This window comes from Pavona decussata, unplaced genomic scaffold (genome assembly GCF_977016875.1).
Source record: "Pavona decussata unplaced genomic scaffold, jaPavDecu1.1 SCAFFOLD_37, whole genome shotgun sequence".
Classification (NCBI taxonomy): domain Eukaryota; kingdom Metazoa; phylum Cnidaria; class Anthozoa; order Scleractinia; family Agariciidae; genus Pavona; species Pavona decussata.
Window position 1 is genome coordinate 1,902,807 of NW_028145459.1, and position 27,421 is coordinate 1,930,227.

At 39.8% G+C, this 27,421-nt stretch overlaps 4 protein-coding genes across 7 annotated transcripts; 3 read left to right on the plus strand and 1 right to left on the minus strand.

The window, feature by feature from the left end:
• The first annotated feature begins 11,790 nt into the window (after positions 1-11,790).
• On the plus strand, positions 11,791-16,466 carry LOC146483964 (uncharacterized). 2 transcript variants are annotated; one of them, XM_085105070.1, is made up of 3 exons: positions 11,792-13,039; positions 13,664-13,720; positions 15,003-16,466. In XM_085105070.1, exons 1-3 carry the CDS (start codon positions 11,924-11,926, stop codon positions 15,480-15,482), a joined length of 1,653 nt encoding a protein of 550 aa, XP_084961196.1. In that variant the 5' UTR covers positions 11,792-11,923; the 3' UTR covers positions 15,483-16,466. The 2 variants fall into 2 exon arrangements, with proteins under 2 accessions (XP_084961197.1, XP_084961196.1); XM_085105071.1 differs by lacking the exon at positions 13,664-13,720 and having other exon boundaries at positions 11,791-13,039.
• A 967-nt stretch (positions 16,467-17,433) lies between these two features.
• On the minus strand, positions 17,434-18,887 carry LOC146483965 (galanin receptor 2b-like). Its single transcript, XM_085105072.1, has one exon. It carries the CDS (start codon positions 18,775-18,777, stop codon positions 17,641-17,643), a length of 1,137 nt encoding a protein of 378 aa, XP_084961198.1. The 5' UTR covers positions 18,778-18,887; the 3' UTR covers positions 17,434-17,640.
• A 2,052-nt stretch (positions 18,888-20,939) lies between these two features.
• LOC146483966 (uncharacterized) lies at positions 20,940-23,464 on the plus strand. 3 transcript variants are annotated; one of them, XM_085105073.1, is made up of 3 exons: positions 20,940-21,106; positions 21,388-21,417; positions 22,666-23,464. In XM_085105073.1, exons 2-3 carry the CDS (start codon positions 21,408-21,410, stop codon positions 23,397-23,399), a joined length of 744 nt encoding a protein of 247 aa, XP_084961199.1. In that variant the 5' UTR covers positions 20,940-21,106; positions 21,388-21,407; the 3' UTR covers positions 23,400-23,464. The 3 variants fall into 3 exon arrangements, with proteins under 3 accessions (XP_084961199.1, XP_084961200.1, XP_084961201.1); XM_085105074.1 differs by having other exon boundaries at positions 20,940-21,099; positions 21,393-21,417; XM_085105075.1 differs by having other exon boundaries at positions 20,940-21,087.
• A 1,968-nt stretch (positions 23,465-25,432) lies between these two features.
• On the plus strand, positions 25,433-26,745 carry LOC146483967 (LIM domain transcription factor LMO4.2-like). The gene is made up of 2 exons (XM_085105076.1): positions 25,433-25,627; positions 26,186-26,745. Exons 1-2 carry the CDS (start codon positions 25,440-25,442, stop codon positions 26,397-26,399), a joined length of 402 nt encoding a protein of 133 aa, XP_084961202.1. The 5' UTR covers positions 25,433-25,439; the 3' UTR covers positions 26,400-26,745.
• Positions 26,746-27,421: the final 676 nt, after the last annotated feature.

Sequence of the window (27,421 nt, forward strand, 5' to 3'; positions counted from 1 at the left end):
GGAACAAATTGCCTGGTTGTTTGCTTTAGTGCTCGCTGGCGTGTTGAGATATAGCTGGCTTGGTGGCTATTACTTAATGGGGTTTGCGTAACTACCGTAACTAAGGGACAGACCATTAGAAAAAACCGGAGAGGGGGTGACAATTCCCTTAAAAAAATTCCTGCAAGGGAAACTTGTCTAAAAAAAAATCCTGCAAGCGTTGGTACCTAAAAACAAAAGTCACACAGAGGGAAAAAAATTCCTACAGACAATTGGGTTTCAAAAAAAATCATGCACCGAAAATCCCCCCCCCCCCCCCCCCGTTTTAATCTAATGGTCCGTCCCTAATTATAACAGCGCGCGTGCTTCCTTATCTAATTCCTATTGGCATCATCATGGTACATTTCTCAACATACGCACCGCCGTGCGTCCGTACTTGACGTGTGCAAATCAGACAATCCCGAATTTCCGTCGCTTAAGTTTTACAACGTTTCCCCAAAAATTAAAAAAAAAAAAGGTCAAGAACTACCCGATTTTTTTTCCGTTTTCTCCAACTGTACCGTGCACAACGTAAACATCGCGATGAATCGAAACCTTAAGTTCAATCCTTTAGCTTTGACTTGAACGTTCGAGTACTTTTAAAAATATTCCGTGAGCTTGGAAAACTCGTTTGTCTACATTTTCATTAACTTAAAACTAATTCAAAGAAACAAATTTTTATTGACAATTTCAGATGAAACATTCTCGTTCAGACCATACCACTGTAGCGTGTTTGTAACCAGCCAATAAGAACCTTTGTTTTTCTGTAAAGCGCATTGAGAGAATTTTCCGCGCACTACTTTGTTGTCACTATGTTGTAAAAGAATTGGTTTATGCTTTTAGCTGTGCGTATATCGACTTACGGATGCACTTGGGAAGCTTGGAGAGCACTCAAGAGGCTATAGTTGCTCCCAGCTACGCCTCGAGCAAATCTTACGCTTCTCTCGTTCTCTCCAAACTTCCCGCGCTGGATATATGCACGCTAAGCATGAACCAATTCTTAAAGTGGCTAATGGGAAGACTGTTTAGAAACAGGCCTTTTTGACAGTGCATAGTGGAGCTGCTTGGTTCTCCTGTGAAAAGCAGACTGACTGACCCAGTGGCTAAGTGGTTGACTGGTTGTCTACCTGCGGTCCAATGAATAGAAAACGGACTGACTTGATTGATGACTAGGTAACTATCTATCCGAATACCTTCACGTATTGCCTGACCACTTAGCAACCTAAAGTATGAGTTCAAATCTCCACTTTTAGCATACGCACATAAATTCAAGAACTTAACGCTTATTCTCCCTCCCCCACCCCATTCGGCAAATAAGGAAAAGGGGAACAAGCAATCGCAACTTGCATCGCAGCATTTGTTGCGCGACAAGTTGCAAGAAAATGTTGCCCTTATTACTTAGCCTTAAAGTGTTTACATGTCAATATGTCTTTCGATGCATAAATTAAAAGAAAGAAAGAAAGAAAGAAAGAAAGAAAGAAAGAAAGAAAGAAAGAAAGAAAGAAAGAAAGAAAGAAAGAAAGAATGCTAGAGACTCCAGGGACATGACGAGCTCTGATAACGGAGAAATCAAGAAATTCTACTTCATGAAAATATGAATAAGGAACCGAATAAGGTCCATGATACGTTTTGAATGGCTCCAGTTTATGATCGAAACTACTGATTGCGTTTCCCTGATAAGTAAGAGCGCCAGCTGACCTGGAAACGTTTACCGTAGAAATAACCCCCAAAACTAAACAATTTCAAATCCGGGAAAGAAGTAAAGGTGGTCTCTAAAAGGGACGAATGTCCGTGCCACCACGTGCAACCTAATGATTGTTTAGCTATTTTTAAATTCGTTTGATTTTGTGAAATCATTTTTTAGGTAATTTGCAGGGCCCCCACTGAAAAGCACCAAGGCGAGTGGGCTCCCTGGATAAATATTATTATCATTATTATTATTATTATTATTATTATTATTATTATTACAAGGTGGATCCATCCAGAATTGACGGACATTGACTTTGACATCGAGAAAGGACATTTTATTTCTCAGTTTTTCTTATTTTTCTTGGTAGCCTTCAATTTGATGTTGGTTCTTATTCCCTTTTTTTAAGATTTTTAACTTTGTATATATGATTGTTTTTTTTAATAAGAATAGTATAGTAACTTTATCAAAAAAAAAAAATCGGCTTGAAAGTTGTCTCTTTTTCATCGAAATAAATTGTAAACAGTTTTTTAATAGTTCTTTTTTCTACTTTTAACTCCTGAATAGCAATTTGCTTGAAGTATGTTAATAAAGAGTTCTCATTATTTATATTTAAATATATAAATATTTATATTTAAATATTTTGCACTAATTTACATAGACGATTTGTTTAAACCACATCGTAAGCCACATGAGTAGCTGAACTACTTATAGTTATTTACAATGAGCGATGTACACGAATCGGAGCTCGCATGATCTCGACATTTAATAAATATACAAAATATAGACGGGAGACTAATCCTAACGGCAGAGGTGGCGAAAAAAAAAATGGCTAGAAATATGGCAGATGTGTTATAACAACTTTGTTATAATATACATTAATTATTTAATATTTTTGTTAAAATATATTATATATTTATAATATAAAATTTGGGCTAATTTGTTATGTATTCAGTTGTTTTAGCCATTCTTTTTCGCCACCTCTGCCGTCTATATTTTGCATTTGAAATAATTTCCTGATCCAAGTCTACAAGAGATCTAGCGCCACTCATCGGTTTGTCGCTGTGGTCTTGCAAACTGCTTTGTCTGTGCTTTGGTTTTCATACCCTGCTAGAGTGGAAAGTAAAAAATGTTCCACAAATGGTTTGATCTCGCGTTCTCCTACAATAGGTGTGAACGGGGGCGTATAGGGGTTAAAATTCGTGGTTTGGTACATCCTTAGGCTGCTAAAATCTAAAATGAGTTCCGTCAAAGGTATGGTGATACCTTTTAGGGTATTGAACCGAAAAATATGAGAAGAACTGTTAATGTCAGTCAACTGATTTGGTACCTCTTAGGGGTAAAAATTGTTCAGACCAATCCCACAAAAAGAGAATTCTGTTAACTTTTGGGTTTTTTTCCAAAATTTTTGACGATCACCCCGTTTACTTTTGTATGGGAGTTCCCTTCCCCCCGGCTGTGAAACGCCAGACGTGTGAATGTTGACTAATACGGAGGGTGAATTTTTTTTATTCTGGTATATAATCAAGATCGCAAAGGGATAAAGGGATCGCAAAGACATAAAAATGCAGTAACCCCGGGGGTGGGTATCTTTTGCGGAGTTCAGTGATCTGTTCAGTTGCACCCAGAGTCATGTTATTAAAGGGGAAGTATCACACAAATTTGCTGTCATTTCAAACCCAAAAATGTTTGACTGTTAGCAGAAACAACAAAATAATTGTCAAGTTTGTTAAAAATTATCACCCCAGTACAATAAAACTGTGGATTAGTGTCTCTGGCCAGAGACAGGGTAGGCCAGTTTCGATTGAAACTTGAAAAATATTAGGCTAATGTTTTTCAAGTTCTCGCATTTTTTGTTTCCAAAATGCGCTAGAAAAGATCACAAGTTGTTTCTTTCAAGAATTGAGTTGATTTCTTTCCTCTCGTCATCCTAGAATTATTTTGCAGCTGATTGAAGGTCTTATTTCATCATTTTTAACAAAAGCTATTTAAAACCCCATGATACTTCCCCTTTAAATCTCATAACATAAGTCATGTTATTAAATCTTAGACTAGTCAAAACATTTGGACGAATCCGATCGGTATTTTTGGGTACCTTTTGAGGGTAAACTTATAACCAAGAACCACAGCCACAATATTAGGCTCTTGAGCTTTTAGGATTTCTTTCACAACTTCAGACGAGTATTCCGTCACTTTTATATATGGGAGTACTTAAGAAGGCTCTAAATTTAGTTATTAAAGAAATCCACCATAAAACATTATACTCGCTATGAATAGAGCCTCCCACGCAGTCGTTTTAAGGGGACTCGTATTTTTTGGGGAGGATGTAATACGAGTCTCCTAAAAACGACTGGGTGGGAGACTACTATGAATAAAGTCTTACCAAAGTGGTTGCGCTGTGAGCAAATGTGTAAAATTGATATAACTAAGAAAATATTCAGTTTTTTGTTCGCAAAACATAAAAGAAGCCCCCTTAGGGGTTTATAGGGACAGTATTACGGGATTTTCAGGCCAAAATAAAAAAATACTGGTTACTAGGCGGGAGGGATAATGAGATACAGGATATCGAGAAAAGATATTCTGGGATGTCGAGGCATCAAAGTTGTAAATTTTGCAAAAGAAATTGCTCTTTGGTCAATAGATATAGAGATATAGAGATATAGAGATATAGAGATATAGAAGGTCATGCGTTCATTTGTATTTTCGATCCTATGAAATCTTGGCCCTTCAAGGCAGTTTATCTACTTGGATTTGGCGCTGCTGTCCTTTGGCGAAATTTGTTCGGATTTCGTTTCTACGCGCGAGTTCCAACAGTAAAATTGGGTTGATAGACTTAGTGAATTCAAATGTTTGCCATCTTTTGTTTTGGTCATTCGACGGACGATGATTCTTTTATTTATAGTGGGTAAAGTGTTTTATGGCGGATTTCTTTAATTACTAAATTTAGAGCCTTCATCACCATCACAAAATAACTCAGACGTCAATGGTACTCCCACATATTAACGTGACAGGAATGCTTGTCTAAAGTTTTGAAAAGAACCCCTAAAATTAAGTACAAGAGCCTAATTTGTGGCCATGGCTTTTGTTAATTTTACCCTCACGTACCGGGACTGTGTAATTTGCGAGTTTTAGAGTTTTCATTGAGTACTACGGTTTTTATATTTTACATCCTTCCATAATTCTTTTAAAATATTGGTGTTACCTTTTGTTACTTTTTACAGCTACATAACTGGCAATCGGAGGTGGATTACATTGTGTTTTCAAGTGATCTTGAACAAGTTACAGTTTCTGACGTAAAAGCTACTGGCGAGGGACTGGGATTACAATCCTTTGAAACGAAATTACAATTTAGTCTAACCTATTTACAAATTAAATTTCAAAATCAACAAATTAACATTTGTGAGAAATGAAAACTACTTATTGCTTAATGTGAGGGTTGATACAACATAGCCGGAGAAAAGCTGGGCGAGAGCAAAGTTGTTGTTGCTGCGTAAGTTGAGCTCTATTCTGGGTGGTTTCTGATGTTGCACCACACGCTGAGGCATAATAATTCGCCTCTTCTGTTATCGAGACGAGTGATGTTACAGAGTAAGAGAGCATTACTATAGTACGTTTCTGGGAAAACAATACGTAAGGCTCTTTTCTGGGACCTCACAATATTGTCCCTGAGAGAGACTGGGAGGCTTGTTGCCCAAGTAACGCAGCAGTACTCCGAGACAGAACTCAGTTGTGCAAAGTAGACGGCAGGGAGATCCGCAGAAAGGATCCCAGCGCGTTACAATAGCCTTGAGATATAAAGGCTCCTTGATGCTTTAGAGACAATTGCGTTTATAATTATCGTTCTACTTAAAGGTGTTGTGTTGCATAACGTGATTCCAAGGTTGTTGGTAAGCAGTGGTTGGAAGTCTGGTTTGGTTCTGAGTTGACAAATCACCATCTCCTTGCATTTCTTAGGGTTATGTGCTGCCCACTGTGAGATTCTATCCACGGATTTGTTATTCCAGATCGCTTTGTAAGGAAGATGTGCTACCGAGGGTGACAACCTCTGAGATTGCTAGGTCATCAACGTACTTACAATGGCTGGAGTGCAGTGGGGATTGTAATACCAGATCATTAATCATAATAAGGAATAGAAAAGGGCACTTTGTACCCTATGGGACGCCTGCATGGACGGACAGCCATTCGTAGATGGCATGGTTACCTTTAATAGCTTGGCGACGATCACTAAGAAAACTGCGTATCAAGAAACCACGTACACTGAGGTGAACAAGCTTGGAGATCAGTATGGTGTGGGCAATCAGTGGTCAAACGCTTTACTGAAATCTAGGAAGCAGACTTGAAGGATCTTGCTGGGTTGGACGATAGCAGACCAATTTCGCGCATATGCGTGCCCTCTGAGAAACGTCTAAAGGCCGGCCATATGCAACATATAAACATCGTCCAACATTGTTGAATCCAACATGTTGCACTCGTTTTGCACCATGTTGGATGATGCTGAACGAAGTTTGATTTCCGTCAAACATCGTCTTCAACATCTTCGAACATTTCTTTTGTTCTCAGGTGTGAACAGCAATGTTGCATTCGTTTGGTCATCGTGTTCAACATTGTTGAACGCGCGCATGCCCACCAAGCTGACTTTGCGGGTATCTGTATCCATGGCGATGATTTATTGTTTATATTGGCTTCCCGATCGCGCATTGTCGCGTGAGTGTCTAAGCTACAGTGTGGAGAACGAACAAAGTTTTGAATCTGTCGACGAGGAAAGCTTAAACACAAGCGATCGCTCTTCCAATAGAAAAAGAAAGGGCAAAGAGTAAGTGAAACTGTAAGACCAGGAATAGCGAGAAGATGATCAGACGAGGAAGTCGATGGTCTAAGGATCCTTGGTAGATTCAATTTTGCCCCGGACCCTTGAGCCAAGTGCTGCATCAAACATGTCGTATTGGTTTGGCCACCTCGCGCAACCGGCAGTGTACAACATCGTCCAACAATGTTGGATGATGTTGCAATCGTTTGGCCGAGCCTTAAGACCAGGAAAAGCGAAAATAGGTCTCGCGCCATTTTGGGGGCGAACCAGTTAATATGGTGCAGGTTTGTCTCTAAGGATTCTGGGTAGATTTTGGTCCCAGACCCCTGAGTTCAAGTGTTGCATCAAACGTGTTGCATTTGTTTGGCCACCTCATTCGACACCGTGTAACATTGTCCAACAATATTGAATGATATTGCAATCCAGTTAATTGAAGTTCACGTGCTTTACGCCTGCTCGCAATGCGTTCAGCGGATTTCCGCTAACGCCAAAGTTCCTTTGGAGAGGGCGGACGCAACAGTCAACTCCTTGACCGAACTCGAAAGGTGAGATTTTTGAGCTTCACCCCAGGTCTTCTACAGCAACCTTTGTAAGTAATCTTGCAATATTTAGTGAGATAAGTCTTTGGGAATCAAGTTATGTTTTCTTTTGAGATGAAAAAGCTCGACACTGGCAAATATTTTAAATTACCATATTTTCGCTTTGATAAATATCTTGTGTCATACCATTGTACAATTCTCAATTGTAAGCTTGAATGGCGCCCAGCGAAATCATACCGAAATGAGTGAGCGTTTGACACTTGCCTCAGAACAAACTCAAACCTTTAAGTCGTTGAAAAATGCGGCCATTACAACTGTAATTTATCAGGTTGAACGAGTTAAAGCAAAATTCCTCAGATTCAGATGAATGAGAGATATCAGGGGTTCAACAGTGAACACAGCTGCACGTGTGCCTATTGCGTGCAGTAACAGATTGTCACTCACGGAATCGCATTCCACAGAAGACGCAACTATAACAAGTTGGAAGATTTATATACTTCTTTCTTTACTGTTCTTTTCTCGGTAAAACGGTAATGGAATATTTAAAAACTGTCGATGTCTTTGTTGAACTGAAAGGCATGCTTTGTCATGTAGAACAAGGTTATTGACACATTACTGGAGCTTAATTTGTCAAGGATGCTAATTCAATACATGTCACGCGTCAAAGGTTGTTTCCGACAAATAAAGGCCACCTTTAGTTGCGATCTTGGTATCAACTGCTGATATTCTTACATTTTGTAGAATAGTACAGATACTCCGTGTCGAGCAAGTGGCTTATAACAGAGTCTCTGAGACTTTGCATGTACAATAATCCAAGTTCTAAATATATTGGTATTGTAAGACTAAATCTCTTTGATGGAACTGATATTTTAAAAGGATTGCCATTATGCCCAGAATTATGTCAAGAATTAACCCACCAGGTCTTGCTTCAAGGTTCACCATTTTATTCCTTAAATGATATCTTCAGTCGTAAGTAATTCTATCTTTTTCTTTTTCCTTTTACAACTCCGTGCAAAACATGGTAACATTCTTGCAGCTTTGTTGGCCTCTTGACATGACAACACAAGAAAACACTCACAAGAATGGGTCACACCGAGTAGTAGCTATTTCAATATTTCCGACAACATTCTCAGTCGTTCACAATACACCGTTCGTTTCTGTTCTTCCGTCAAGTTTCACAAAACTAGAGCAAAATACGGTAAAATTAAGGTGGCTCTGTTTTCGCGCTCCTTCCGAGCCGGGCAACACAAGAGGGCACATAGAATGCCCTCAGGCAAACGATCATGATTGATGGGTTCAGATCTTTTCATTTAATTAAACGAATTGGCGTTTATCCTAAAATATTACGCTCAGGCTGTTTTATGATAGCGCATTAGCCTATTTGCTGTCTTTACTGCGTTTGGGTACATTTGATGGAATTCTACGATTGAATTGTTTTTATTTGCAGTCTCTCGTTGCGTGATCCGAATCACTTTATTCCAACCAGTTTCAAACTGTAATTTGCATATGTCTTAATATAATAGCTCGATTTAACATCAGCCTACTATGTCTTAACAGCAAACTGTTCGTAGTATCTTTCTGTAATTGTTTCCTTCTATCAAGACGGCTTCATTTTCAGACTTTTCGACTGTTTGACATTTGTCCTGTCCGTCAGTATTTAAGCCTCGTGCTCACATACCAGCTCCATTTCAAGGTACGCCCATGTAATATTGAATTTCTTTGCGCTCAGCCGCTGCTTGCCTTCGGTTTATTGTTTGCAGTATGGTCTCAGTATTGTTTACAATTAGTGCATTGCAAATTCCTGGGGTAACCTATTGTTGTGGGAAAGAGACTTATTTCATAGAAAAAGTTCGATTTATGTCTCCATCGACTGAATTCTTAGCCTAACTCAGATAACTCAATATTATGTCCGCGCGCAAAGTTACCCTATTTTACGCCAGTTGGACGAAAAAACGTTTGAAACTGATATGTGTAGGTTATTTTCTTCAGTCTGTCGTGACAAACAAATTGTTTCTGTCACGAATTTTGTATTTAACTGCGCACCTTCTGTTCATGAGGATTTCGAACTCGCGAAGAACAAGTGAAAGAACAACAGCAAAGATTACAGCGCAAACAACAACAACTGTACTTAGCATTTCTGGACGTGCAAATGGCATCGCCAAAAACCACAATAATGTAAATGATTGCATCATAGTGATAAGGAAAAAAAAACCTCATTTGCATTTACTTTCAACACACTTTTAAATGATTGGTTGTAAATTTAAACAGAGATCAGTGATCTTTATAGTTCCATTGCTGGATAAGTTTTTTCATCAAGACTCACTGAACTTAAACATAATACACAATAGCCAATAATCGTTTCATATGAAGTAAATTAAATTGGGGAAATTTGTTACACGGTTTGAATAAGCGACCTTCGTTCATCTTAGTAAAGGGTATAGAAATAATTAAGATTAATAGTATTACCTGTTCTTGTTCTTCTCTCGTTTTCCAGTTGATTTTTTCCTTTTTTTTTTTTCATTTATTGCTTAGCGCATGTACCTTTACATTTAACTTTGACCCATCTATTTCAGTAAAATGGCAATTATATTATCAGTTTAACATCGTAAAGGTATAACGAGAAGGCGGTGGTTAAAAAAGCAAGAGATTCAGTAATCTTCCTCTTAGGCAAGGGTCAAAATGATTGCCAAAGTATTTATTTTGGTACTTTGACAAAATATAATGTAACTGGCGAGGTTGGTTTTACCGAGATATAATCGACCTAGAATATCGTTCACGGGCCTGATTGGTCGTTATAGCATGCCAAGAAGGAACGATTAGGTATAATTTGACGTTTCCGAATCTCATTGAAATTTTTATATTTCTCCATCCGAGAAGGATTTTCTCGAATTTCAATAATTCCGCTTTGATCATGCAATGCCAACGTGTTTCTCAGTTCAGATCTGCCAGTCTCGATTGTCAGTGATTGTGTTACTTAGTTCAAACGGGACTCGTTTGACACTGGCGTTTCTATCAACAATACTTGTATAAATGCTTTGACAAGGGCTCGAGACTAACCGGTGCAACTAGCACTGACTCACCTTTCTTTCTAGTAAGTTTTGTGCTGTCACTAGCCATTTTGGTTGGTAAAAATTGTAACTGAAGCACTTGAGCGCTGGACAGAAAGCAAAGACTAAAATTATTTAATAATCACAAAAGCAAATCAGGAGAACAAGACCTATGTTCGCGGAACGCTTTTTGTGCTGCATGCCTAGTACGGCTTTATCATGTCAAGATCAATTTGAAATTTCAATCGCAAATAATGCAATTTGTAAACAGTGAAAAACCCTTACGAGTGTGGGAGGTTTTACTTAAAAATTATTACACAGCTAATACAAAATGTCTGACCTCGCTTCATCCCCTTTTCGATTTAGTGACTCACACCGATGCTAGGGAAAATTTGGTTTTGGCTAGTAAAAACAGACCTGTTACTAGCCACTGGGCTATGGAGAAAAAGTTAGCCTCTAGCACTGCTGTCTTTCATCCCTTCCATGGCAATTTAAGCCGGGCAACTGCTTCTAAACCCATCAAAAGGGTTCTGAATCAAGGTGGCTACGGAGATAAAATTTCGACCATCAAAAAGTTCTTAATAGCTATTTTTGCCATTTCTTAGATATAAGTTGTTTTTATTCTCATCTATCCGAGGGTTGTCAGCCGGCAGTTGAAAGTTTGGCCAATTTGTAGCCATCATTTATATCCCATCAAGCCTCTCCTCTAACTTTAGGATTGTTTTTGACCGGCGGAGTTGTTCACAAAAGCTCACGAGCGAGGGGTCACGTGCTAATCACTTGCCGCGTCTGCTTTTAGCGCGAAAGTGTGTTTTATTTCGCTGTGTAAATGTTAGTTTTACATTTTGTTGTAATTCTGTCGCTAACTTGTAAAGGAAGCTTTTATACGAGCTGCAAATATAAAACTTTTCAAGGATTTCTAATCATTGAAAACTTATTCACCTACTTGTAAGCAATTTATTTGCCAAAAAAAATTGAAAATTTGCTCGTATGGAACCAGCCTTGACGACAGCTATATCAATACAGTTATTAATTGGAAGTAATTTTAATTTCTAACTAAAATACACAATCTTCTTGGTACGAGTAGTGTATTGAGTTGGGAAGATGTGATCGTTATCAGGTTACGAGCACGAGACAAAGAAAGATACTGAGTCCACAACAGAAATCAAACTCATGACTCTCCGGCCGCCGGTAAACCGGTCGGATGATCTGATGACTGTTAGCATTTTGGCAAGCAACGTCATTTACTACGTTGATATGTGCTATGTGTCCTGCATAATGGCAGGATCAGCAATGTTGAAAGCTTCCAGTTCGTCGTTGTATTTAACACAGTTTTTAAAAAGCTCAGTAATTGAATTAGAAAGATCGGTAACGTTCATCATATCACGTGAACGGAACAGCTGTAAGGACAGCGTGTCGTACAGGACATAAACTAGTAAAAGCATCCGATTGATATTGCATTATAGCCCAGTTTTTTTTTAATACTACCTCCTCTACTGATCCATTTTGTGTTATATTGAATTATGTCGTGTAATGTCCCAAATTAGTTCAAAGAGCTCAGTTCTCAGATACCCGAATAAAGTGCATTACGGAAGATCATGCGTTCGGTTCATGTAGGGAAAGTCCCATGCTGGTGGCATGACAAACACAAAATCTTTCTTATTTAAATGCTGCACTTAACGTTTACCCTCTTTCTTTATTTTCACTGAGTGTTAAGTGATGGCTTGTGACCATAATTATATTTTTCAGTTTTGTCTATGACCAATTGGGAGAACAATCCAAACTCACAACAACGAAAGCGGTCAAGCAGAAGTTGATAACCAGGATGTACTCATTAAATGACATAACAAATGGCTGCGCAAAGGTAGAACTTCCGGAGGAAATATCAACTCACAGTGGACTAAAAAACCAAATGGTCTTCACCAGCGAGATTCCCGTAGTAAAAGAAGAGAAAAAAGACATGCCATGTAGCGCGGTCGGTCATCAAATAATTTCATTATCTCGTGAGTCAGGTTGTCAAGGACCTTCACTGGAAGAGATAAACAGTCAATCAGATGTACTAAACATCCAAATCATCAGAGTTCAAGGAACAGCGTCTAATGAAAATGGTTCCAACGATGAAACAACTGGTAACCAGTCAGAAAACCACATGAATGAACTATCAACCACTGATAGAAGCGAGCACGAAATGGAGTCAAATTTTTATTACGACAACCAGGAGAAAATACAAATAGGTGAAGAATATCGTGACGAACAACTCTGCAAACGCACGTTCACCGAAAAAAACATGCATCCGCTAGAGACAGAGGTGAAATTACCCGAAAATCAATCGAGTTCTTACAGCAGTTTTCCATTACGCGATGTAGCAGGACGAGAGAAGAATATGCCACACGAGTTATATTCTCACCAGAGAGTGTCATCAGCCGAAGTAAGCCATCCGCCGTCCTCAGAAAGTTCACAGGCATCTTTGGCAAGCTTCAAGATGAGCAGCCAGTACCCACTGCCTCATCAGAACCAACAAGAAGGGGAGTTTAATGCCAGTCAGAGTGGCTCATCTTACCGAATCGGAACCAAAATGGTTGCTCCGGCAGATATGACCTCAAACTCGACAGTGCCTCTTTACCACATTGCTGTTCAGGGTGCATTGGCAGCTTCCCAAATGGGAGAAAACACACTTTATCGGGCCATGGACTATCAACCACAAATAACGAGCCCCTTTCACAAATTCCCCAAAGTTCAACAGTTGGACCAAAATTACGATGTAGGCCCAGATGGCCGAAGTAGCTCCAGCAGATGTCACTGTTGTTGTCATTCACCATCACAAAGCGAATCTTTCTGTTTTCCTGCCAGTTTTGGTGCTGTAACCCAACGGCCATCAGTTATCATGGTTCCTGTGACATGGAGCAACAGTGCTTCGGGCATCTCGCATGTGCCGCTGAAGGTAACGATTCATTTTCGGTTTTTGAAGGCCACAGTTCATTGTAGGTCAATTTAGCATATTAATTGGGGCACAACTAAAACACAACCTTGGAAAGTACGATATTAAGGACGCCTCATATGGAAAAGGGTGGGTAAGGAAAGTGAGGAAAGTAATTCATTTAATCTCGGCCAATAACAAGGGGAATGCTTTTGTAATCTCCCGAGCCGGAGGCTCGTGCTAAAGTGCTTGCTGACAATAATCCAGATCGAATTGGAATTTGGAAATGTTGGTTAGGATGCATGGCGCAGCGCTTGTTATGTGTTCTTGATCCATTCATCCAAACAATTTTGTTTGAAAGTTCAGTTCTGCACGACTTGAACTCTCCTGATCTGACACGGCATTGTCTGAAGTAATTACCTTTCTTGGGCAACTTGGTTTTCAATTGAGCGTTTGCTTTTTAGCCCTGTTTACCTTGCTCGGCGGCTCACACATTTTAGATATCTGACTAGAACCAGGCATGCTGACCCTCACTTGCATGGCTCATGTTACATTAAAGTGCTTTGTTATTTGGATATGTTAAGGTTGTTTTGTCCTTACAGGTAATTTCAGTCCAGTCTCAAACTTTTATGTTCCTTTCTGATTCAGGTCAACAACTCTTGCTTGCTGCACCCACAAAATCGGCCGTTCGTTGGTGATAGGCTGGTAAGTCCTTTAAAACTGTTTTTCTGTTTTATTATTTCTTTGAAATAGTTGAAAAGAATTTTTGTATAATACGGTAATTTACAGTCTTAGCTTAATTCTCCTCAACTAAATACGGTAGTGTATAACCTATAGGATTTTAGAAGTCGTAGTTATGATTGACAAGAAGATGGTCCGACGCGTGTAAAGGGAATAATTTGAGAAAGATGTGGAAGAACGGTTTTCAATTGAGTGTCGAAAGTACTTCCCATTTGCTTTGGTTTGCTATACTGCGCTCTGTGATTGGTCAGCAAAACTCTCGCCACTCTCTCAACCAATGAGAAGCAAAAACCAAAACCAGCTCACGTGCATTTTCCCGCGCTTTACGCCAGTCACATGAATTTGCTTTAACTTCCGACGGGTCCGTTGCGCTCTTTGCGTCTCTTGTGATTGATCACAGTAAATAACTTCGGGTTTAGTTTTACGATACTCAATTAAACCCCGCTCTATTTTTAACGAACGTAAAAACGGCCTAAAAAAAGGAGAAGAAGAAGAAAGTTTGAGTTTCTAACGGGAGTCAATCAAACCCCAAACCTTTCGTACACCGGTCGGCTGCTCTAAACACTGAGATTCGTGGCGAGCCGTCCATTTTCTAAATTCATATAAGACACGTCTCCTACATACCGCTAGGATTAAGTCACGGGCTCGATTATCGCCGGTGAGTTTTGTCATTGTCCCGTGCTCATGGTGTGTTCTTTCCCATCACCGATCTCAGTCACCGTTTAATTGTTTTCTTTGATTGTTTTGTTTTGTTTTATTGTTGTTCTTGTTATTGTTTTGCTCACCATAACAAGATTCGTAAATGTGATGTAAGTTTACTGGCGGATGATGGCTGCAAAGGCTGTTCCCTCTGCTCACCATGATTATGTAATCTTATCACTTTTATATCATTTTTTAGGGATTATATTTTCAATTTCCCTTTTTATTTTTAGAATCTATTTATTTTGTGTCCCCGATTTAGTATGGGATTTTCCCAGGCTACAAGGCATTGACACGTTAATAAAGTTTCTATTTACACCTAATGCAAAAATGGCTGAATTTTAATATATTTTTGTCTATATTCAAATTAGCCTCACAAACCTCGTCCAAGGTAAAATGTTCTTTTGCTATTTCAACTCAAGAACGAGGCTAGTGCATGAGGCTCATTTGAATGCGGGCAAAAGAATATTAAAATGTCAGCCATTTTTGCATAGGGTCTATTCTATTCAATAACGACTGTTTCTGTTTCCCCGCCAAACCTTTTTAGGGCCATTACCAGACTGATTCAGATTCATCTGACGACGACGAAGACGGAAAACCAGAGAAATATTTTCGCTTGAACATCGATGGGACCACAGCAAGATTCAAGCTGACGAAAGATGATTGGGAAAGAATTCCTATCAACACGTTCCCAAGCGGTGGCCGATTGCTGAGTGGGGACTGGACCAGAATCTTTCTCAGCAAAGTCAAAGAAAGCAACCCATGGTGCAGTTTGCGCTTCAAAAATAATCACGTAAGATCAGAAAACTCTCGCAAAATCCACTCAGCAGTGTTCTTCAGAGGAGGCGCGGAATGCAAGCGTCCGGAATGCAACGTCAAAGTGCGATTTGTCATCCAAAAAGAGAGAGGAAAATACGTCGACGTGACGTATGTGGGCGACGTGTGTCATAGCAGCGAGCCAGGAGGGAGTCACGTGACAAGTGACAAGAGAATAAATAAACGTGTTCAACGCACGAACTCTTCTTGAAATAAGCCGCCCAAACTGTTCCAGTATATTCACAGCGCAGACTGTTATTCAGGCCTGTGGACATATTTAGCCAGCTTGTTTGAAAGGTTTTCGATTCAATTTCATAAAATTCTAGTTTTTCTGTTGGTGGCATCAACATTGTATACGTTAATTCAAAAACATTTGTAGAGAATTGAACTTTAATCCTTTAGAGGCTCTCCGGTTTTATATATGGAAAGGCCACCGTGAATATTTTGCTATAAATTTTATATTTGTTTGTAAAAAGAGTCGTATGTATTTGTCTATTCAAATCTTAATCCACCTCGCGAAACTGTTGATCGAAATCATCCAAATACCTACGGAGAATTCGGCAATGACTTTAAGAAAGGCAACGGAAATATCGTGTTTGTATCTTTTATCTCTTTCATATTCAGTGTATATACTTTTAAGCTTCAATATGATGGGAGTATTTACAGATCCTCGTAACTTTTAATCAACGTTTCAGTATGATGTGGAGCAACTTTTTTTATTTTCTTTAAGGAACAACTTCTTGTCATTCTGAGCGACTTAACGAGCTTTTAGCATCTATAAGCCTTATATTGAACGGTATATTGCTGGACAACAAATTTTCGGATAAGATCGAGCTCATGCGTTCACGACTCGAACCAATTAATTTGAGTCGAACTTAATTGGGCATGCATGCGGCAAACGTCGCACCATTCATGCGCCCTAGTTCAAAATTAATAGGTTCAACGAATTGAGTTCGACTAAGATTCGACGTTTGCCCCAGGCCTTAGTTCCTCTTTATTTTGAGCGTGGACCGCATGACTAAGCGTTGAAATACTATGGCAGAATGGATGTAGAATATGCGTAAAATACAGTCACGCCACTCTTACTCGGGATCTATACTTCTAAAACAAATAGTCTGTTGTCAAATGGTTTACTCAGTAGTGTAAACTAAAAGTAACTACGACTTTAATATTAAATATATGGAAATGTTGCTTTATTATTTCCCTTTTAAACAATTTTTTTTCCATAAGTGGACGAAGACCTACTTCATCGTTGTCACTCTCTCGACCTCGTTCCCTGCAGGGTATTTCATCTCCCTCGCTCCCTGAGGGGTATTTTATCTCCCTCATTCCCTGCGGGGTATGTCATCTCCTTAGTTTCCTGCGGGGTATTTCATCTCCCTCTTTCCCTGCGGGGTATTTCATCTCCCTCGCTCCCTGCGGAGTATTTCATCTCCCTCGTTTCCTGCGGGGTATTTCATCTCCCTCGTTTCCTGCGGGGTATTTCATCTCCCTCGCTCCCTGCGGGGTATTTCATCCCCCTCGTTTCCTGCGGGGTATTTCATCTCCCTCGCTCCCTCTAGGGTGGTGCATCTCTTAGGTAACCCATCTCCGTTCTTTTGTTTTGCAGTGTATACTGTCAGCAAATACAATTTCCGAAAGCTGTTCAAACGTTGACACAGAAGATTTCCATTTACGCTACTGGTTTCCTTGGTTTTCGCTATAGGTTACAATTTTTAAAGTTATATCTGTACTCAGCAAGGCAAAACTTTGAACAAAAAAATGTGTTTCTGTTACACTTGAAGTAGAACTGAGTCCCGGTAAAGGTTTGCCCAATCCATAAACCAGTGTTGATTTCTGGTTTCAAGTCAAGAAGCAGTCTGTATCTCGACTGCTTCATGAAAGGTTTTTATAATACCTCCATCATAATGTTAAGTTTTCCGGCCTAACAATAATCCAGCACCCATGCTGTCAGTGATGTCATGCCCTAGTGATAGTTGATGAGCGCTAAGCCCGAATCAACTATCACGCGATAAAAATCGAGAGCGAACAATCTAATTAAGCGTTATAGTCTACTAGTCTTTCAAAACTTAACAACAAGACAGGTTCATGTTTTTATTGTATAATTATATAAATAGATCACACGACGCGCTACTCACTCTACTCACTATCTACAACAGAATCTGAGATAGTGTGTAGCGTATATATAGCCAATAAGAGAACAGCATTCGTGATAGAACGTTTGTAGATTTATACTAATGGCTCATAGGTATCTGTTGGTTCGGAAGCGCAATGTCTCGTACCAACCCTCTGTGTTTTCAGTCATATTCGGTTGGATTAAAAATTAGTCGACATTTTGATACTGAAGGGCCCTTCATCCTTCCGTGCTTTTATTGTGTTCTTGGATTTAAGTTAGTCATTTGAATAAAAGTACCGTTCATCTTAGCAGGAGAAACACGATTAATTTTCACCCTGGCCACTTTTCGGACACGGAGCAGTAGACCAAGACTCGTTCTGAAATGAGTATCGCCGAACGCATAAATGATCGGGTTTAAAATCGAACTCGTTTGGGAGAAACAATCAAATAATGGCCTCAAGGGGAACTCTTTGAAAGTTATTTTCCCTGGTCTAAAAGGGTAGGAAGCAACCATATCGAGGATCATAATTGGTCCCCAGCTGAGAACAAAACTGAAGACCACGAGAGCAAACATTTGAGTGGCTCTTAACTTGGCTTTCGCCATGCTTCTGTTTATAATGTTAGTTTGCTTTGTTTTCTTCCACAAAAAAACTGTGATCTTGGTGTAAGAAAATATGATACAAAGCAGAGGAACCACAAACGCAAACAGAAAATAAACTGTGAAAGCAGCCCTTCGCTCTAACGATCCGGACACTCCCGGCATGCAATGCGTCCTAGATTCCAAGCTACTGGTGCTATTTAAATTTAAAACCCTGGCTTGAGGCAATAGACGTCTTCGACGATGGAAATTGAAAGGTTTATGGTAAACTGTAGCGCTGCCAATAAATCCCGAGCAAATAGTCAAAGCATAAATCCAGATTAAGAGCATAACAAAACTCTTTCTGGTTTTAATCCCTAAGCTACGGATTGGAAATAAAATGTGAACGTATCGATCGATCGCAATCGCCGAGAGAAGCACGAATGTGACTGCAGCACATGTGAAAACGGAAAATATTGTCATTTTGCACTGTTCTGAGGTTATCTCCATTCTCTTTGCAGTTTCCCGGTGAAAACAATGAACAGCTCTGAATACCAAGTCCGTGATCGCTAATTGAAGGATAAAGAACTTGGATAACTTTGAGCCCGATTGTGTGGCTCTAACTTTAGAGGCCTTGAACAGAACTATACATACAAGGATGTTTTCCACAACACCTAAGGCCAAAAAGGCGGTGCTCATCTTGGACAACGTCTTGTAGTACGTGTTCAGTTCTTGGTTGAACTTTTTCAACTCTGAGTACTCAGCATTAACGTGATGTGAAGTGTTAGTGTCCTCTTTGAATAGGCCCTCCATGTCGAACCGTACCTCAGCACACGTCTTAAACTGTCCGCCTCTTATAGTTTACCTCACTGCAGCTGAGCCACTCATCCGCTGGATACGTCTGGCGGAGTTTGTATCTCTTCCCTTTATAATGTGGGAAATGCCATTTTATGAACTAGCATGTGTACGCTCAGTCTAAAAATCTCGTAACAAAAAATTGCTGACTATTGTAATGTTCACCTTTCGAGGTTCCCTCGGATGTGAAATTTGTCAGGTAGACGCTGGTAATATAGCAACATATCAACTGAGTCTCCACCCTCTCTGTCAGAAAAAGTAACATAGATTTGTTTCACGATTAAAATAGTTTGAACAGTATTTTGCGTGATTAAATATTGTGAGTAACTTGTAAAAAGTAATTTCCTTTAGAGTAAACTGAGAAAAATTTTAAGCTATAGCAGCTGTTCGTTTATTGACTTTTAATTAATAAAGTAATAAAAAAGTGAACGTCAGTAATATGACATCATTCCAATGTTGATCATCCCTGTGGACATTTTCTTTCAAAGGAAGGTAAAAAGATATCGCGGACTATTGAAAATCTTGCCTGATTCGTCACGTATTGCAAAAACTGCTCTGCTTCGTTCAAATAAAGCTGATAAGACCGAAAAAAAAAAAAAAAAAAAGAACCTATGCTTTATCCAAAGTTAATAAAGGAGAATGGTTATGAAGCCACACAAGTTTCTTTGTTACGATATGTTTTTGTTAATATTCTTGGCCTTGGCCGTGCACAAAGCACAATAGATTTTGAAATGTGTTAGAGCAACTGGCCAAAAAAAACCTTCAGTTGTAGTGTGAACGTGAAAACAAAGGATGGTGCACAGTCGCGGCCCTTCCAACCTAAATTGCAACACCATTGTTATCAACTTTGAAGATGGCAAGGTTTCATAACCAGTCCCTCAATTAACTATGGCTTTATCGCATGTACACGTAGGTTCAGGCTTAACTGAAAGTCAAACCAATTTCGCTATCTTTACTTGTGATTTTAAAATCATAGCCACGCTATTGTTGATTACTGTCTCACATGACTGTTGTTTAATTGACTCTGAGTCTGACTTCCACTTTTCCACTTTCTCAGTAAACACCAATATGGAAGTAAACCTAGCCTGCGTAAAAGCGTTTCCTTGGTATTTTGTGCCCTTCTCGCTGTTTGAACGCGCGGGAATTGGGACCGCGCGGGTCAGAAAAAGCGAAAAACTTAAAAACACGTGCTACGCAGCCTGACCACAGGCTAAAGTAAAAGTAAACCAAGCTGATTGCAGGGTTTGGTGGAAAGAACGGTTTCCGGGGTACCGGGGTCGGGGTGCTGGGGTACCGGGGTGCCGGGTCTGCGTAACAGTGAGCAAAGTTAGTCGATATTTAGAGGAATGGGACACCAACTGCCTTAAAAAAAACCTTGTTTCCGTTGTACGCACTGGACATAATAGTGAAAATAAACATTTCCCGGCTTGCCCAGGAAATGTTATTCAGCCCAGTCAAGCTCATTCTCTCGCTATTAGAGAGTTTGAAACGATGACAAGATCCCCCGGCGGGAGGTTGAGATATAGAAGAATTGGGCTTTAAAGTGATTGCCACAGCCAAAACATGTCGTTGTTTGAGCTGGGCAATACTGTAAAAGGTAAATGAAAAACTGGGGATATTCAATTGGTGCGAAGTAATGTAGAATTGCTGCGCATTAGAGGGCAATAAGTTACTGTTAGAATCCAGTTCAAATGTTCCAATGTTATTTTTATTCAGTTTATTTATTCCTTAGACCCAAGCACCCCGTGTTTTCCACAGTCTCAGGCACCATAACACCCGACCCCAGTACACCGCAACCCGCGTTTTTTTCCACCAAACCTGATTGCAGGGCTGACATGTGACAATCACTTCTCTGTCAAGTTTTCCCAACCTTAGAAAAAATTACTAGAGTTTTTGGAAAAATAATTACTGAATTGGCAAAGCTGCACACATGTAAGCATATTGTTACGTACGAGGTGGCCTCAACTATAAGCCTGGTGGTTTCTAGAGGTCACCTTGCCATACATTAACTATGAATAAATTGTAAATATACATGAAAAAATAGGCAAATAAATGTCAACGTCAATGTCAAGTACGCAACTGCTTGACGTCAGTTGCTATGAAACCATTCCGGCCGATAAATTATCCGCCGACAACACGCAAATTCAGTTCGAGGGGAGCAGAATTTCGCTCCAACGAGAATTAGAAGCCTCTTTTCCCGTATCGCTAGCAAACATAGCCTGAAAACGACATTTGTTCGGCCTGTATCGTTGACGAAAGATTCTCCAGGTGAAGCAAGGGGTGAAAGGTAAATAAATTAATTTTGTAGAGACATGGTTCAATGCACAATTTAGCCCGGCTAACTTGTAAAGCCGCTCTCTACTAAAACACTTGCACGCAACGTTTCGTTTACAGCAACAAATAGAGAGTTTAAAGTTATTCAGTTCTGAATGGTATAATATAAACTGCTATTAATTTCAGTACATAAGTGTGCACGTAAGTCTTGGACTGATAGCGTATCTAGCTGCATGACTGAATTCAAATATTGCCCCACATTCCACTTTTTTAATATATTTATTATCGTTTCAGGTTAGTAACCAGCTTCTGAGATGCAGCAAGGTAAGTATGAGAGATTTTCAACGAATGCAATTTCTTTATAATTTATATCACTGCGTGTTCCACGTAAATCTGGTGCTGTAAAGCGAACTCCAAGAATCACGGATGAGCCATTGGTCAGTGATCGGTGTTTCCAAAATTACGTCAAAAATACAGGGCAGATTAATTACTACGAAATGACAACCGTATTGGAACGTTTTGCTGTAATTCGAAGTGAGAACTCATGGACAAAACGGCAGGCTGAGAAAGAGTCCATCAACTGCTGTAAACAATAGGCGGGGAGGGGGAGAGGGGAAGGGAAGGGAGGGGGGAGGGGGCTTCGCGTTCGTGAATTACTCACAAACGTCCTTAATTTATACATATATGTTAATTCGAATATTCAGATCCCTGTTTAATAGTCGATCTTGAGTGAATTTGAGTGAGCAACCCCGTGACCTTAGTGAAGTAAAGAGTTTATAACGGTGTTATTTCACCCGCGTTTCCACTGTGGGTTTCGCCTGCCATTCAAAGCAGAAGTGCCACCGTAGACTGCGAGCAGGTGCCTTTCTTCTCCCAACTTCTGTCACGTGCGCGCGATTTCTAGCGAGGGGCCGCAAGAAACTACGAGAATTCCTCCTTGTTCACTTTTCTTATTTGCATAATTTAACCGTCGCTTTGCGCGCGTGATCTGAGGAAAAACTAGGACTGCTCGCAGTCTAGTGCCACCGTTATACTTAGCTGAGACCGAGGTTCACATTCGACTGATTCGCTCCGATCATGGGGGTAACGCTCGAAACGTCATCACTCGAATCTCTTTAATAATAATAATAATAATAATAATAATAATAATAATAATAATAATAATAATAATAATAATAATAATAATAATAATAATAATAATAATAATAACAAGCCAAGCCACCCACAGTGGAAAGGGGTAAATAGTTTTAGAATTTAACTACTAGGATTTTTATGATTAGAAGTTCGGAGTTTAATTGTATGGACTTTGGTCGTTACATTGATTGGTTACGGCTGGCCGCCCAATCATTGTTTAGGTAATCTGGGCATCCAGAAGTGTTTACTGCCATAATCATCATCATCATCATCATTTTATAAGTTCAGTGGACACAATTGAAAAGAATTGAAAAAAAAGAAACTTGGGGGTAATTAGTCACACCATTTCCACCATTTTCGGGACAGACAGTTGTTGAAGGTTTCTAAAAGAAAAACTGAGAAAAGGCACTGTCTAACTGCGCATTCGTTCCTCTTCAGAAAGTAAACGTAAGCTCAAGAGATTGAGGAAAATCCGATTTGACAGTGGTTTTGTGCCTGAGGAGCCCTCGCAAACTGGACGCTCGTTTAGCCAAGACTTGTTTAACAACGAAACAAGCGTGAAGATCCGCAACGCCGCCAAAGAATCCTGCTTTATCCAAGGGATGGTTTCAGGAACTCTTGATCCAGATGACTATGGGGGCTACATGGTGCAAGATGCCGCCTATTGCTTCAATGCAGTGGAGGCATTCGACTATGCTGCCAACAAGATGCAATCGGAAGGGAAACCTGAATTCTCCTTGCTTTACAGGGTCCAGTCTGAGAGCTTCAAGAAGTACAATCAAGAATTTGTCAAAACCTGGCGACTGAAGAATACTGATAGCGTGGTAATGGGCCCTGCAGCTGCTATGTACGTGGGTTATGAGACAGCATTGAGCCGTCAGGATCCTAAGTACTTAGCTATCGCCATGTTACCGTGCACCATGCTTTGGCCGTGGACTGCAGGTGAGCTGATCGATAAAGTCGACAAGAAAAATCCCTACTATGACTGGTTTGACGATAACAAGCCTGATGGAGGCAAAAGTCGGCTGGAGAAGTTTGTTGATTATTTCTTCAACCCTGAGGAGAAAGAGAAGGCCCTCGTCATTTTCCATGAGGGATTAATTAACGAGTTAAATTTCTTTCGGGATGCATGTGACGAAACTCTGTATTACTACTCATTTTTCAATTTGTGAATGAATAGTGTCAGTTTGTAAGTTACCAACATACGATGTCCATTAAAATGCTGTTAAATAACCAATCACGGAAAGCTTTTCTTGATTGAATTGGCTGCCTTTCGGCATTTGGGGTTGAGAAAGAGGGAAGGGAACAACCACTTATTTGCAGAGTGAAAAAACGTTATTCCCGGTTGCCCGGTAGTTTACGTAATGGGACAATAATGGAGCAGAACAGTTTCGCTTCAACATCAACCGTATTGGGTGTGCGCGCGAAGCGAAGGTCCTAGTACGGAGGAGAGGTTGAAGAAAACTTATTTTACCTCGCTTCCACGCTCCCTTCGCTTTGCGCGCTCACTCTTCCCTCCCCATTTCTAATCTGGCCACTGCTACGCCAGGTAGTCACAAATCTCTAAATCTCGTGCCATTCCACCTCAAACCGAGTCACAACTCTCGACTTCTTTTAGAGTTGTTTGTTTTTGTTATTGCTTACAGGTAATCACGCAGAATTACTGCTCACCTCTTTCGACTATCCTTAGCTCAATTTCGACAGACTCAGTTTACAGTACACAGTTGATTGTTGATAAGACCAGCTCTACGAGAAAATTTAAGTAAAACAGTACCTCAGACATTGCCTTCCTTTTTCCAGCTCGTTTTAGGGGCTTCTGATACTGTGTGCGCTAACACAATTTTATTTTTTTTTTGATTCTTTGATTTGTTGTTCGCAGAAAATTTTAATAGGAAGCAAATCTTACGAGTCCGAACATCCTCGCTAGCGTTATTTAGCATTCAAAATGGCCTCTTTTTTTAACCTTCGGAAACAAGAGGAATTAGTTTTCCCATGTCACGAAAATTCTTAGGTAACATTACAACAAAGGAAACGCTAGCCGTTGTTAAATCCGAATTTCTGAGGCGATCAAAGCCTCCGAATAAATATTCCACCGTAGAGTCTGTCTGCACACGAGCGGAGTTCATTTCAACCCATCATAATCAAAATGCTTTTTGACAGTTTATATTATTCAACACATTGATAGCAAAGCACAGTTTATTGCAGAAAAGCTGGAGACGATCTTTACTTTGCTATTTTTCGGCCCGACACCGGCAAGAAATTACGTATATCACAAGATGTCTGTTGACTACGGACGACGAATATTCAAAACTCCATAACCATATTTGGGCAGTTACAACGTGTTGAATAACAAAACAGTATATTTACCAGCTTTCATTTAAATGTTCACACTTAATATTAATGGCAGTTTAAAGTTAGACGTGTTGGATTGATCACCAAGACTTTTTTGTATCTCTCACTTCAGTGACACCAGTCAGGTTATTATCTACAGACTCCTGAGTTGTAAAGTTTGATTTTGACAATAAGATTGTGAGGGGCATCACGTAAACCTGGGATTGCCTTTGTCCTTTGCATAAACGACAAAGAAATGTTTTGGTTTAAATTTCTGAAACCTTTTAACTCACGATAAACAATAAATGCGTGTAGGACTTCTGAGACAAAACACGTTAGTGACTTAAGCTTTGTTTTTGTTTTCATTGGCATGTTTTGTTTAAAACTGACCACTGCAATTGCAATAAGCTCTCTTCGAGATGACAAGTCAATACTTCAGATACTTACGAGAAACGATAAGGCTGTGTCATATCCGAAGCATTTAACTCGGACTAAACAAATTAAGAAAGATCATGTGTCGTTCGTTTAAAGGAGAGGCCGTGAAGGATGGTTGCAAAACCCTTTTCCCAGCCCCATATAGTGCTCAAATCCCAGCTTCCAGCTCAAATGTTGTCCCAGATCTTATTCCCAGTGCCACGGTGCATAAACAAATTTAATTCCCTATGCGCCAAATCAAATTTTCACAATGAAACAAAGGGACATTTTACCCCTTCAGCACACTCAAAGGAAAATGTTTTCATGATAGCTTTTTTTTACGCTTGTGGGTGTGTCAGTTGTGATGTCTAAGATCCCAGTGTTGAGGCAAACGAGTATCTATTTCGAGGTAGAGTTCACCCCATGGCCTAATACTCATTAAAGCAGTGAAGATGAGCATTTCAAGAATGAGTTCTGTTAAAACTTGTGCGGGTTGCAGTAAGGAAATCAGAGAAAGGTTTCTTCTCCACGCCGTGGACAAATACTGGCATAAAACGTGTTTGAAGTGTTGTGAATGCGGGGTTGCTCTGGACCAAGTGGGAAACTCGTGTTATGTTAAGGGAACGTCTATATTATGCAGAAATGATTACATGAGGTAACAATCCTACTTTAACACTAATTTCTACATTTATCGTTCATTTAATATTAATATCAATCTGCGTTATGGTGAGGAATATTGCTGTTATAAATTTGTTATTTTTTCGGTCGTTATTGTGCTTAAAACCACTTTGAATTTCACAAAAAACTTACAACAACAACTGAGTATAATATAGAAATAAAACGATAATTTCTGTTTTCGTTGGATTTTATTCCTCATGCAGAGGTACTCATTTGCACGCAAACAGTCTATAACGCTCTTAAATTAAAAACAATTTCGTGTTTATGATAGTTGAATGAAAACTTTAAAAAAAACCGATCTTTAATAGATACAGAAATTAAACATGTGGTCATAACACGCACAAAAGAGATCATTTTCCAAGAGAAGGCACGCGACAGTGTCCTGCAGCGAATAAACCAAAAATATAACTAAAACAAAACAAAACAAAAAAAAGAAAACAATGCTCCTGAGCTTTCAAGGTTGTTCTAAAAGAGCTCCGAGGTTACAATCTCATTATAAAGCAATCTTTGACCCTCGACTGCCAAACTGTTGCAGGATCTACGCAAGATGTGCAGCATGCGGTCAGCAGATTCCCGTCTTTGACATGGTTTTTCGAGCGCGTCAGCGGGTGTACCACGTGACTTGTTTCGAATGCACAATCTGCAAGCGGTGGCTGAGGACTGGTGACAAGTACTACGCCATCAACGAGAGGATATTTTGCGAGCACGATGGCCAGGCTTACAAAGAGGGTAAACTAAAGGGGAGGTAAGTGAAAAGTCAAGAAAATCAGCCTAAATAATGCTACACTAAATTGTAGCTTAGACAAGAGGCGATTATAAAGAGAAAGTCCAAAAACGAAATCGATCGTCATTGTTGTTATAACCATTCACCTGAATGTGATGGTCATACTATACAGATCTGCGGTATGGCCAATCTCGTTCCCTGAGGCTGCGTTCCTTTTGGTCAGCGCAAAGGAAGCAAGACGTGTGGCCCAAGCTGGCCTAAAAGACGCGCGCGCTCTGGGGACGAGAGTACCTCACGCATGCGCACAGCCATATCATCCGGGCAATGGTAGCCTTGGACAACTGTTTTGGCCTTGGTTGGCCTTATCAGCATGGCAGGCCTATTAGACCTCCGCGGCATTAACTGATTATTAGGTCCTCATCAACTCATGACGCGGAGTTGTGTAATGCAACCATTGTATTGTGAGTAACTAAGGAAGGGAAAATCAAACTAATTATGCATTTTGTTTATTTCCTAGTGACACGTTTTGCATTATACCCATCGGTTGAAAGGAAGGGAATACCCATTAAAATTAGCTACAGTCAAGTTATTAGATGTCAGATTTAGAGGACCTTTCTGTAAACCACTTTTGTGATGTTGGCATCCTCCTTAAATTATCCTTAGTAGAGTTGAACACCAATGAAAACTATACTCAGTGCATGTACTGTTTAACTCCTCTCTTTATAGTTCTTCCAAGTAACGCCTTGTTGATTAAAGTTGTGCAAGAATCTTGGTCTCCTTTAAAACGACTCACCACTAATGACGTGGAGCAGAAGATGGCACCCTCTGCCGATTGACTTCAGACATCTTAGTGTTGGCTTAAACATACAGCTTCAGTTAAAATAGCTAAAAGAAGAAAACGTGTTTGATATCTCCGACACGATTAATGCAAAATAACTGAATTATTACTAGGGTTATGGCAAAATCTGGACCCAGAAAAAATCAAATAAGGCCAGCAACGGTAACATTAGTACTGTCCAACAGAAAGCAAAATCATGAAATACACGA